General features: G+C 47.6%; 1 protein-coding gene across 7 annotated transcripts in view; it reads left to right on the top strand.

Moving 5' to 3' along the window:
• MVB12B (multivesicular body subunit 12B) overlaps positions 1-13,171 on the top strand; it is a 69,725-nt gene that overhangs the window by 27,595 nt on the left and 28,959 nt on the right. For all 7 annotated transcript variants that reach the window (XM_082327656.1, XM_082327655.1, XM_082327654.1 and 4 more), the window contains one exon: positions 7,913-8,010. In XM_082327656.1, coding sequence (XP_082183782.1) covers positions 7,913-8,010 — 98 coding nt within the window. The remainder of the gene's footprint in view (positions 1-7,912; positions 8,011-13,171) is intronic.

Here is a 13,171-nt window from a genome sequence, read left to right as displayed (position 1 = left end):
ACCCATTCCAGTGGGTACGGTAAGAAGCAAAATTTAAGGATGGAATGTCCGTGATGCGTGTGCAAATCTGAACATGATGGTTTGTTTGAGCGGGTAAGGGGTGCTGGCACACGTTCATCCAGAGTCTGTTTCCCATAAGGAATTTGTTATGAAACTGCACTGACCGTATGGCTTGCATCCAGCTCAGCTGGATGAAGACGTGCAAAAATTGGTCACAGTCCAGTATGTTTTAGTGGTAGAAAATGACGATTAGGAAAAAATTTTTAAACAATATGAGTGGTTTCCAGGCACAAGAATCCCTTGCAGCAGCCGAGAGAGAGAGAGACATTAACTGTAGTTAGGAGAAGTTTGATTGATTTAGCTGGTTTTGAGGATGCATTGAAAAATTCGGGGAGTGCTCTGAGTGAAGAGGGTTCGATATCCTTGGAGTCATTTTTCTTTATAGAGCCCTGTTCCTGGTATAGTAATATTCCTGGAGGCATATTTTCTTTAGGGTATAGTGTAGGGTCATTAAGTACAAACCGAAGGTATTCAAAGAAGCTATATACTCAATTGTTAAATAAGCCCTGCAGGGGAATTGAGCGTTTTTTCCCTAAAACTTCTGTGTTGTCTGCTATTTAATATGATCTCTGCCACTGTTGATTTGTAATCTGTGCTTTCACCCTGAAGTGCATGTGGTTGTGTTCAGATATTTCCTTCTTTAAATCAATCACTTTCACCATTTTCCAAAACACTTCTTGAGTTTATTGCTTTTAGTAAAGTGTTTGGACTGTCATTATTTATTACTGGCAAAGTGCTGACAATGTGCTCTTCCCAAATGAGTCTTTATGTGGAATATTTGTTTAACAGGTTTTGCAGGGGAGGCGTCGCGGCTCCCCGCGGGCTGGGCTGTGCCTGCAGCACCCCGGTGCTGCGGGGTCTGCCTGGGCGGCAGCCCCCCTCTGCGCCGGCCCCGGCGCGGGGCTCCTCGGAGGGGTGCTTCTCCTCGGACACGTGAGCCCAGGCTTTGTTGTGCTGATTAATTTGACAGAATTTAAAATCCTAACCGAGGAAGCTTACACCATGTGTAATTTATCTTTTTGGAGTATTTCTGCTGTTTGGCAATTTTTCCCTACTGCTTCATTATCTGAAAACTCCTGACTCTGGAGAGTAGCTGGTGAAGGATGTGGAAAGCTGCGCTCTTCCCTCTGCAGCCTCCAGAGACACCGCGCTGCTCATCTCAGACAACCACTTCATAAGCACTTCATGCTTACAGTATGAGGTCTTAGTTCTTTGATGCAGTCCTCTGCCTATAACAATTTAATTGGCTACAGCTCAGACTTTCAAGCAGTGTAAATTAAACTTGTTGGGTTTTTTCTATTGTTTGGCAGCTGTTCTATCCTGGTTACTTAAGTCCTCCGGTCTAAATTAATCCCTGTATAGAGGAAGCTGCAGGAGCTTCGTTCTGCATTAAGCCTCACATTTTGGGTTGCTGGTCTGCAGTAGATCATGCGCACTTGTTAGCATCATCGGGTTTGTTCCGTTCAGCTGGCGATTGCTTTAGTTTTGACAGAACAGCGCAACATCATTTTCCCCTGTCTTCGAGGCGTGGTGGTTTCGGGGGGATACGCAGAGGCACGCTGTATGTAGTGCATCGAGTCCGTGTGCTGCAGACAGGCCTTCTTCCCTTTCTGCAGCTGGGAAAATTAAACGGGTAAATCTAAAAGTGGAAAGAATCACTCACTCCCTTTTTCATTCTCTCATGAATTTGGGCTTTTATAAAATCTGAGTCTGGCACCACCAGCTCCCATTGATTTTTGGGAAACAGGATATTTTAGTAGCTTGGAATGAGATGAAATGCTTGCAAAGCCCATATGTTGCTTGTTTTAGGGAAAGGGTCAGGAAGGTTTTAGAAAGTATTTAAATATTTGGTTTACACGATTAGAATAGATTGTCTGGAATGAAGTCCATTACCCGAGGTGATTCTTGCCTCACAGTTTTGTTTTTCATTGCAGTTCTTTGGAGTATGAGGTAGGTGTTCTGGCATCGCAGTGCCTGAGCACAGTAAAAGTTAAGGGCTGCGAATAAATACTGTAGATGGGGTTCTGGACACCACCGGAGCGGTGGATAGCTGCTGTGGCATTGTCTGTAAGCTGCAGTTTGGAAAATGCATTCTGGTAGAGTGAGCAGTGGCTGAGAGCTCCTCTGATGTCTGTCAGTGAAACTCCAGCAGCTCGTTTCTTAGACATGGGCTTTTTCCTCCCTCCATAGGCAAAGCTTTCAAGTTGGATTACGTTTCTTGAGAGCTACAGCCTGATATTAACTTCTTGTAGGTGTGTGTTCAGCTTTCTACAGCTTGCAATTTAATTGTTCTGTCCTCAGTTTTTCATGAGACGTGATCTTTGCATAATCCATTGATTATGGAAGATACGATTCTTGTTATTTGAAAGTATTCCTATGAGACTGCATTTTTTTCTGCACTGTTCTTAAGTTCGTTTAAAATAACTTGCAGTCATGACAGTGGTACATCAAAGAACAGGACCGTTCCGGTCTGCAGCATGCAGTACGGTTTCTAATATATTTGACAACGTGGGGCAGTTCTGAAAAGTTTTGCCTGATTTCTCTACCACGCTTATCCAATCCAGTTGGAAAGCAAAAACTTACCATTGTTCTTTTGCTGTGCATTGTTGATATTTTTATGTGAATTATGAAGCATCCTTTGATATCTGGCATTTCCCCTTATGATTCTCTGTTACTTTTTATGAGTACTTGCCCCCTAACTTCAAAAGCAGTTCATCACCTTCCCGCAGACAGTTATTAATAACTGATTTGGAACTGTTGGGCATTCCTGGGCCTGTTTTATGCAAGTTTCTCCCAAAAACACTCAAAAAGTGGCCATAATGTGCACAGACCTCAAACCGCCTTTGCTAGCATGTGAAGGATCTCTCTCATCACGTGCTGCTTCTGTTGCTGTCGTACGTAGACGTGTTCCATGGATTTAATGACTAAAAGCAAAAGGGAAGTTAAGAGAGTAATTAAATCTACCCTGTCCTGAACTGTGCTGTTGCAGCTGTTTCAGCCTAAATTGCCTGGAAGTTATCGTATGCTGGGGAAAAATATTTTTTGTATTTAACCCATGCTGGAACAGTGGGGTTTTGACTTCAGCCTTGGAGAGAGCGGCCTGGAGCCCTGACGGCTGGCCTTGCTGGAGCAGGCGTCCCTCCGTCCTTCCCTCTTCCCGGCAGCACCAAGTCTGCCTCGTTGCTTTCATTCAGCGGGGAGGAAGAAAGCTGCTTTTTGTGATAGTTCAAAAGGAAAATAATTGGCATGGGGGTAGTTAATGTGAGTTGCCATTCCTTAACATTAGAGATTCCACTAAAGTACTAATAATTACTGTTAATATCTTTCAGTGGAAACTTTCAGAGTAAACGAGCACTGGTTGAAGCAGTATTTAACGGCATGCTGCTGGCATGATAAGAATGCAAATAAGCGTTATTAGCCTAATGATTTTGCTGTCGCCATGGCTGTGCAGCAGTAGTGTTGTGAATATGTCATGCAGTACCCGTGAATTTGGAAAGTGTGTCAAAACACAACTTCAATTAGTTTGCTCTAATTATGGCTCTAGAGAGTTCATAACTATATCACTCCTCATTAAAAAAGATTTTCTTATATGGATTAATACAGCACAGAGAGGGATGTTTGAGCGATGTGAGGCAGAGCTGTGCGAAGGGAGGATACCCACGGTGTGGCAGGAGGTGCAGTGGGTCCGGAGCAGCATCGGGGTCCAGCCCTGTCCCGTGAGCTCCCGGTGCAGGACAGGGGCCGTGAAACCTGCCGTGCAGGGCGGGCAGGACCGGGTGGCTGTGCCGGGTCAGCCGGTGTTTGGCCGCTTCGGTACCGTCAGAAGAGGGTTTCGTTCCTCAGCAGGTGAACCTGGCGGATGATTCTGGACAGGCTCTTTGGTTAAAAACAAAACAAAACAACAAAAAAACCAATAAAAAACAAAACACACGAGCCCTAGTAGGAGCCATACTTGATGCTAAAATACAGATCTGGCCTGAAAGCTTTGCTCTGATAAAGGTCGAGGAGCGTAGGTAGCCAGAAGCCTGTGTCAGTCTGGCATCTCCGAAGGAGCCCCGCAGGATGCCACGTGTCCGTGCACCTTTCCCAGGGTATTTGTAGTGTCTTAAACACTGTCTTTTCCTATTGCCTGAGCATGTTCTTGCTTTGCGGAACAGGGAAAAGATTCTTGTGCTCACAGGTGAGCAGTTGGTGAAGGGTTAAAGTAGTAATTGTTTAAATCTTTTAGGCTTTCCTCCCAGTTCTGTGATAATTTGATGAAGAACTTCACCCTAATTAAATATTCAAATTAGGAATAAGTGTCAATATGGCTTCCCATTGCCTGGAATGATGATTAATTGTATTCAAAACTCTAGTGGCCGCTGTAATCTAAACCAAACCGTTGTTCTTGATTATTTCTGCAACACATTTACCATGTTTTTGTTTTAAAATTTAAACTAGTAATTGATTTGCCATATGCCGCAGAGCTGCACATACTTTCACGATATGTGTTTAGGAACTTGGGGACTTTGTAATTGGGATTTTCTTGCTTTTCAATGGCAGCCTCTTTTTTTTTTTCTTTTTTTTTTTTTTTTGTCTTCTACAATGCAAAATGATTTGGCTTTCACAACGCATAAGGAAAATGCATTATGCAATCAACTTAGTAGGTATAAGTTATATTGATCCTGGCCAAAGTTTGCATTAATTTAAAATAAATTAGACTTTGTTTCCCATTTTTCCCTACAATGTCATGCTTTTAAAAAAGGGAAGGGGGAAGGGGAGAGCTGATGTCCTTCTCGTAGTTACTGCGTTCTGTCTTGTGGTCTCGCAGCTAAATGTTCTCCTTGGAGAGACCTGGCTCTCCTCGGTGCAGCTCAGTGGGAGTGATGAAATGCCCGTCCATCCTACCTCAGAGGTGGAAAGTGGCCAGGGGCAGGGGGTCACGGGCCGTGGTTTCCCAACGCCCTCGTAACAGCTCACGTTCAAGGCCCCGGTGCTGGCAGGCCGGTGTCCGCAGCGGCTGAGCTGGCACTTTTGGCTCCCAGGCTCCACGAGCGATCACAGGACTGCTGCCCTGCTGAGAGCAGGTCTCACGGTGCATCCCTGCGCGTAGCATTTGTAATTCCTCCTGCTGCGAGGGAATACCTCGCTCTGTCTTTTAACGTTGATATATCTGAAATGGAGAGCAAATGGTATACCCTGCAGAGATAGGCAGCGAGGTCTGGATATGTCGTCTTCTGCTGCCGTATTTGTGCGTGTGTGGTCACACTCGTTTGGATGGCGAGTGATTCATTTTAATTACATGCGTGGAACGTGCCCACCGCTTCAGCATATGGTGCTCGCGAAACCTCGTGCTTGCGTGAGCTGCCAGGCGTGCTTGTGGCAGCTGGGGACGTGGTTGCAAAAGTCTTTTGCGAACTAAGGATTCAGAGCTTTCCTGGAAAGCTGCTGCGTGACGCCTCCTTCGTGGTGCTATTGCAGTGCCCGCCACAAGCCGCCTGCGGGACCGTCCCCTGGGGCCGAAGGGATGCTGGTCACACCTCCCTCGCAGCCTGCAGTGGTCCGGCCGGTGTGGTGGTGGGTTGTGGAAAAGGGCCGTCCGGGTGGAAGAGGGTCAGCCTCTCCTGCAGCAGAGCCTGGTAGAAACTTCTACAATACTCTGCTCAGAAATGGGCCTTTCAAGATCTGCTTTGTTTACTTCCAAAACAATTCCTGCTGTTTTGTTTGGGATGAAGAAAGCGGTCCCCCATACAAGCAAGAGAAATTGAAAAGTCTTTCTGTTAGCTGTTTTGGTGCCTCGGAAAGTATTTTTGGATACTGCTATTAAAAAACAAATGAAAAGTGTGTAATGCCTACAGGCAGTGGTCTTCTGTTTTAAAGTGTGTTCATGACAAACCTGCCTCTGCTCGCAAAGAGCCTCATATGGATTGTGTTTTAAATGGCAAACTGTTAGCCAAACTCGAAAATATTTTCACACCATCTTTTTTTGGTTAGAAATAGCTTTGGGAAGCACAAGCAAACTCAAACTGATGTTTGCTTTTTCTTATTTTATCCGTGCTGTTCACCATCAGCTGTATCAAGGTCTAAAAATATATAGTTCTTCACAAAATGTGTCCTGTTCTTAAAGGCAGATAATTTCCAGATGATTTGCTCGATAGATAAAACCTGCTAGCTAAGAACGTGGATTTGATGCTCTGCCGGAGAATCCACAGGGCCCTTTCTCGCAGATAGGGTGTTTGTGAGAGGACACAACGGCGCCTGTTTTTTCTGGCAGGAGGGCGATGCCGAGGGCCTTGCCGTGTCCAGTAGCTCTCGCTGCCGTGAGATGGTAGCTGCCGCCTCTGCTCTCATGCTATGCTGAGCCTCTCTGTGAAGAGGGAGCATCTTCGTTACGTACGGCAGCAGGGTCCAGAAGATTAATGATAACGTTTTATAAAAATTCACACAGACCTGGGATCAGCATTAGAAAAATACAGATTTGAATTGAAAGGGAAAAGCCCGAATCTCTCATCAAAGCATAGAAATCTGTGGGCTATCAACAACGGTTACTAGCAAAAAGTCTTCTCTCAGGGCAGGCTTCTCGGTGGGGCTCTATGGCTGGCCGGCGGCTGCGCTGGCCGGACGGGGAGGGGTGTGACGGCAGAGGCCGAGCCGTGCCCGCTGTGGTGCCGCTTGCTCCGGCTCTCCCAAGCCCCAGCGCTCCTGTGCCCGGGCAGCTTTCCTGGGCTGTGCCCCGCGGGGCCGGAGGAGCCGGCGCTGCCTGGCTGCGCCCTGCCCAAAGGGCTGCCGGGTCTATCCTCAGTGCCAGGGGCGGGTGCAGAGCAGCTCCGGGCTCTGGCAGCTTTGTGTGCAGCCCCCTCTCCAGTCCTAGGGCCTGATGAGAGCGGGGCTTGCGGGGTGTTGCATCCTGCCCTCCCATACTGCATGTTCCTGGGAAAGTTGCCCACCTTGTCTTCTAGCCTGTGTCCAGGCTTGCCATGTGCTGGGTTTTCCTTTTAATAAGCACCGAGCCACTGAAAATAGTTTCAACTGCGCGTCCATGAGCTCTGTTTTTTCTCCTATTTATAGGAAGGTTTAATGAAAGATGTAAAAATATCTCTGCTGCAGGAATGCTGGGCAGAGCGTTGTTGGGAGGGAGGATGTCATGCACTGCTGCAGCTAGAGAGGTGGCGAGTGAAATTTGGCTTCCCTTTTCTTAGGGGCTGGCATAGGGGAGCTCAGCATGGGCATCACCCCCTGCCTCGGGGAGCACAGCAGCATGCAGCAGGCTCTGCGTAGGTTTGGAGCAGGCCTTAGCCGTCAGAGAGTTCCAAAGATCTTATTTATGAATGTACTCAGAATTTTTTGGCATGGATAAATCCAAAACGCTTGCTGTTAGTGCTTTCTACCTTGAAGGAAACGTGGTTGAGTCCCACAGGGTGTTCGGGTCCGCTCTCGATGCCTTATGTTGAGACTTGTGTTTGCAGAGGGAGGATCGTACTCGCCAGCCACCGCGCAGGCTGTCCCCGGGTGCTGGCTCGCAAGGAGCTGCCATGTCCTGCCCGGGAGGTGGATGGCCACCTCTGTAGCGCTTTGGTTGTTGGCTGAGTCTGGCATTCAGCAGGGCGGAGGGGGCTTGCGCCAGGGTGTAGACCATCTCGCTCACAGCTGGACTGAGGAGCAGGTAAAGCAGCTGAACCACCCTTGGTTGTAATGGCTGAGCCACCACCTCGGTCTCCTCCTGGTATTTGGGGCCCACTATGGCTTTTACAAGCAATGTTAAAGTTGATGTTTGCTGTTTAACCTGCCTGGAATTGTCAGGCAAGAGTGAGCTGACGGCAGCAGTATCTTCGCTCTGCAGTAACGTCATCTCCGTTTCCCATCTCTTCCTTAGGCATATCTCGCTGACACTCCCTGCCAGCTTTCGAGGGAAAAATCACAGCACTCGCCTGGACTTGGAGCACCAGCACTCGAATTTGTATGCCATATCAGGTAAGCTGGCGCACGCAATTGTTTCTCTGCTCTTCTGTGTAATCAGAAGTGTAACCAAGCAAAGAGGCCCTGCTTGCGCAAACAGCCAGGTGTGTGGTACCCACGAAGCATTCGTCCAGCTTTTCCTCAGTGCCATTTAAGTGTGAAGAGCAGAAGGGGTGCAGTGAGACCCCAGAAAATGCCTAGGCACACGTGCTACTGGCAGCAAACGTTACTGATCGCTGGGGAGATCGCAGCCCTCGAGGAGGGATGCTGCTGCCCGTAGAGGTGCCAGATGAGAGCTCTGATGGAAAGCAACACTGACGCAAACTTTGCTCCTCATCCGTTTCATGATCTTCACAGGTGAGTCATAAGAGACGACATCTTTGCCCGTTTTGCAGGAAGCTTTGTCCTGCCTAGCAAGGATGAGTTTCGTACACACTGCTATGCTCAACATACACATTAAAAACAGATGGGATCTTTACTCTTTCCCATTTTTGTATTCTGAATACTGGCACTGCATAGACTGGTTTCCCCAGTATTAGGGCAAATTTGAAATAAGATGTTAGGATATGGGAGGGGTCTGCGTTATTTTTAAGAAGCATGCGCTTGCACATACACGCTTGATCTCTCTAGCTGCAGCTTTCTCTCTGTTCGCCATTCCAGGCTAGTATACAAGTGCTAGAGCTAGTGATAGTTTCCAGATGTCAGTGTGGAAGAAACCTGCCAATGAATAATTTAGCTGGTTTTTATTTTTAACTAGTACTAGTCTGCAGGGAAAATGTGTATTTAAATAGAGTGGTGAGGATCAAGCCCGTTCCTTCGCCTATGCAGGTACAGGTACTTGTTTCTGTGCTTCAGGACCACACAGTGGGTTTGGAGCTGAGGTCCCTGTGAGCTGACCCTGGCAGCTCTGCTCCTCTGGAGGAGGTCCTGCTTGAAGTGCTTGCCTTCTTGAAGGAGGAGTGAGCTACAACGGAACGTAGCCTGGTTCTCGGGGCGCAGGAAGAAATGCCTCTGCGAGTGAGAGGCAAGGATGCCTTACAGGAGTAGACTCAGGGAGTCTGTCACTCCTGGATGTGCCGAGAGCTGTGTGGTCTGGAAGCTATTTGTGAACCACAGCAAAAGGACTTTTGGTTTTGCAAACTAAAGAAAAACGTTAGGCGCAGCTGTGGCACAGCAGTGGTTTCACCTGCCTCTTCTCTTACGGGGCCAGCTCATGTTCTGAGCTTCAGCTGAGTAGTGCTGGGGTCCAAGAGAGCTTTCCTTAGGATTATTTTTTTTGGAGTAATATTACATCTGAACAAATATTGTGCTAGGCATGGTAGAATGACGCTTAGCCACAGTTTTCTCTTTGTTATGTCGTTTTTGCAAGAGGAGAAGAATATTTGCTTTAATCCTGACTCTGTCAAAACCTGGTGAAAATATAGTCCCTTCATCGGGCTGAAGGAGATTTTCAGGACAGTTTGGAAACCCAGAAAAAGCAGCAGTGGATTCAGTGGGGCTGTACAATAGGTAGTGCTTGTGCATAATCAGGGAAGAGAAGATGGCAAAAATGTGCCATTCACAGGTTCTTGCTATTAATAGTGAGTGACACTTCTAACATGGGAACATGGCATTAATTCATGTACCATAATCAAAGGGTTATTTAAAAGGTAATCTCTGACTGAAACTGCAGCTTCGGGTTCCTAAATAGATGGAATATAACAATTGCATAATTCTTGTCAGTACTCGTTTTTCTTGTTACTCTCCTGCCCTAATAGATTTAGAAATGTAAGGGAAGGCGTGCTCTTGTGTTCACATGAGACAGTCCTGGAGAGAGGACGGAGAGCTGCGCTTTTGGGCAAATGTGGAAAGAGCAAGGCAGCAGCTCTGCGTGAATGTTGCTGAGAACAACCCTGCTCTCGGACTTCCCGTGGACTGCCGCTGCTTGCAGTGCAACCGGGGAGGATGACCTATTTCTCAGAGAACCTGAATACCTTGCCAGATAATTATAGGCAAAGCACAAACCAGGCCTGTAAAACTGGACATGGCATTAGTCCTCCACATTTGCATGAGCACATTTCAGTCAAAGTATATAACTCTCTTCTCTTCCCCCAACTGCACGTTCTCCTCCAGACACGGTGTTATACAAGTTGTTGTGCATACATGTGCTGTAATGGCTATTGCAGCTGTGAATCGTTTCTGAAGAAAGGGTCTTGTCATATGAAACATCCTGTGCATTGGCAGGGATCTTCATGCCTAACTCCTGACCGCTGCTGCCTTTTCAGCAGCTGTGATGAGGTGCTGTGACAATTCCCTTTGCGTGCTTAAACATTGCTGAGGTAGATTAGCCCCCAGACGCACTGTGGAAACCATTCTGAAGTTTCCTGTTACGTCGGTGTAGTTTGCAGCCGGTCCATTTTATCTGCGCTGCAACGCGAGTGTCTCGCTGCAGTGCCATGGCAACAGGAAATTTATTAACGCACTTCCACTGTCGTCCCTAATTGCTCTACTGGGATGTGGTTTGCCGCGGTGGGGTCCGGGCTGCAGTGTGCTGCGGGGCCCGCGGCGCCAGGGGAGATGTGGGCGCGTGGAAGATGTGCGGGTCGTGGCGGCGAGCGGCCGGCGTGGCGGGCGAGGTGACCGGGGTCTGGCGGGTGCAAGACTCCTCTCCGGTCCTGCCGCGCGCGTGGACGGGTCTGCGGGCTCCCTCTCTTGGCTCTCAGCAAAATGGAAGATTTCCTGGTGCTGGTGCAGGGAAACAAAAGCCGTTATGAATGGTCTCTTATCTTCCAATTTTGGTATCGCCTCAGTCCGAATTCTTGTGGTGGGGACAGGATGGGCCCTTTAGGAAGGGAGGGCTGTAAAGGAGGGGGAAATTAAGAGTTGCAGCATGGTCTCAGTTCTCTCTCTGTAGATACCCAAGATGTTCTCAGTAGTCAGAGAAAATGACGCTTCCATCTGGGGTTCAGCCTGTTTATGGAAGGTGAAATGAATTTTGGCTGTTAAGCCTACTCTGTATCTCAAAATACATTTTGGCAGAAATTGCCAGATCGCCACTGGAACCGTCCTGTTACTCCTTGGGGTGTGTAACGTAATTATTATCACAAAGCTGGAGTCAAGGAAAAAACGGTCCTGAAAGTAGTAATTACAGGTTTTAACCATCCTTTTGTTGTTTCCAGTCTTGGTAATGAAACACTGGGTGACCAGAAAGTTAGGGAGGCTCCTCTTTGCACAGTAAATGAACGAATCGGTCTTTGACAGGGTGCATATAGGAAACGATTGCCCGGACCTCGCAGCCCTGCGCAGGGAGCCCGCCACGTGCCGCTGCGGCGCAGCACTGCCGTCTGCGCTTATGCTTGCACTGCTGGCGGCGTCCTCCGCACCCGGCAGGCTCCCTGGTCCCGCCATGTGCCATGCGCCTGAGACCAAAAGGCAGAATTCCTTCGAAGCTGATCTGCAGAAGGTCTCTGGGTGCTGCTGGCAGCACGGTGCTAAGGAGCTGACAGGTTTAATATGCACGTTCAAACGGGCAGCTGCTGGAAGAAGAATGCCTTGCTCCAGACAGACCTGTCGACAGACACTGCTCAGTATTTCACAGCATAGTCTTTCTTCATGGCCTTCAGCTTAATTAAGATGTTGTTGTGACTACATACTGCCTTCATTTCAGACTCGAGCATCTTCTGGCTGCATATTGCTTTGGCTTATCAGAGGCACAAGGACAGTGAGGGAGAGAGGGAGCCCTCTCAGGCAGCCACAGATAATAATGTACAGGGAAAATTCCTGAATGAAGTGAAAAATTATTTATAATAATGGTACTCAAATAGAAGAGAAATAAGTCACTCTAAGGGTATATAAATTTTTATGATAGTGTATAAACAGCCATAGCTTGCCTTGTCTCCCATCTATCCCTGCAGAGAATGAGCGCAACATCTAGCATAAAGAAAAATATAATAAGAAAACGAAGAAATGAATGGGAAGAGCTGGAGGATTGATCACTTGGTGTATTTGTATATCCTGATGTAAAAGGTGCTGCTGACAGGTGGCCAGGTTTCGTCTGTATAAAACCATGTGTGTGCTGTCAGGGCGGTGTGAGCAGCCTTGTTTCGATTGATGAATTGCCTGCTTTCTTGATTAAACCTTCCGTCACTTAAGAAACAAAAAGCCTGTGTTTGGATGGCAGAGTGGGACATGTCAAAAAAATCTGTCTGCTTTACCTTTGTGCAGATGTTGGGCACAGACTGTAACATGTATTATTAAAATGAATGTGGCATTTACTGTGCATTATTTCTTTCCTGGGAGAAAGGACCTGTAAATTATATGCTAATAATAAGCTTTAACCCTTTCAGAAACCAAGAGATTTAGGAGTGCAAATACTCCTGCAGGCCTCACTAATTGGATGGGCTTGAATACCACTGTAGCTCTCTCTGAAGTTAATAAACTGTGTGTTTCAGACCAGTATGCCGATGCCTCTCGGGGATCTTGCCTCCAATAAGTTTTCTGCTGTGTAAGTGCCACTGAAATGTAAACCTTTCGAATTACAAAATCTTCCATTGAAAGCCCCCTTCAAATTCTGATTACAGGCGAAAGCTGTCTCCTGCCTGGGGACGAGGCGGGCAGCGGAGAGGTTGCACAGCCAGCCATGCACGACCTCCACCGCGGGGGGGACAGCGCTCTGGCGTCGATGCTGGCAGAGCCTCCCCGCACCGGCTCTAACCTTTGATTTCACTTTCAGAATCACTTCAACCTGCCAGTTTGAGACGTGCTCAACCGACTTGTCTCAGGAAAAGGATTAGGGATGGAAAAAAGTCTTAACACACCTTGCAGAGCACATGGCAGGATGTTGCGTCGGAATGAGTGACTGAGTTTGCAAAATGAGTTTTTTACGGTCTCAGCTGTGATTCCTGGTAAATCACAAGCTGGTCCAAGCTGTGTGCTTCCCTATCGTGTGGGCTTTCTCTGCTGAAGTCAGGTGGGCAAAGCCATCGCTGGCTTTGGCGTGTGACCGAGCGCACTGCTGGGTAGGGTCTTTTTTTTTTTTTTTTTCTTTTTTCCCCTGCAATTTTTCTGTAGCCACCTTCTGAGTCACGTTGCGGACGGACATGTTTGTTGGTTGTAGCATGCAAGCTTATGGAGTTTGAATATAGGACAGTCGATACTTGTACCTTCTCTTGACCTGCTCTCAGACTGTCAGGACGGA

The sequence above is a fragment of the Platalea leucorodia genome (assembly GCF_965183815.1).
Source record: "Platalea leucorodia genome assembly, chromosome: 15".
Lineage (NCBI taxonomy): Eukaryota > Metazoa > Chordata > Aves > Pelecaniformes > Threskiornithidae > Platalea > Platalea leucorodia.
This window is presented reverse-complemented; position numbering and strand designations above follow the sequence as displayed.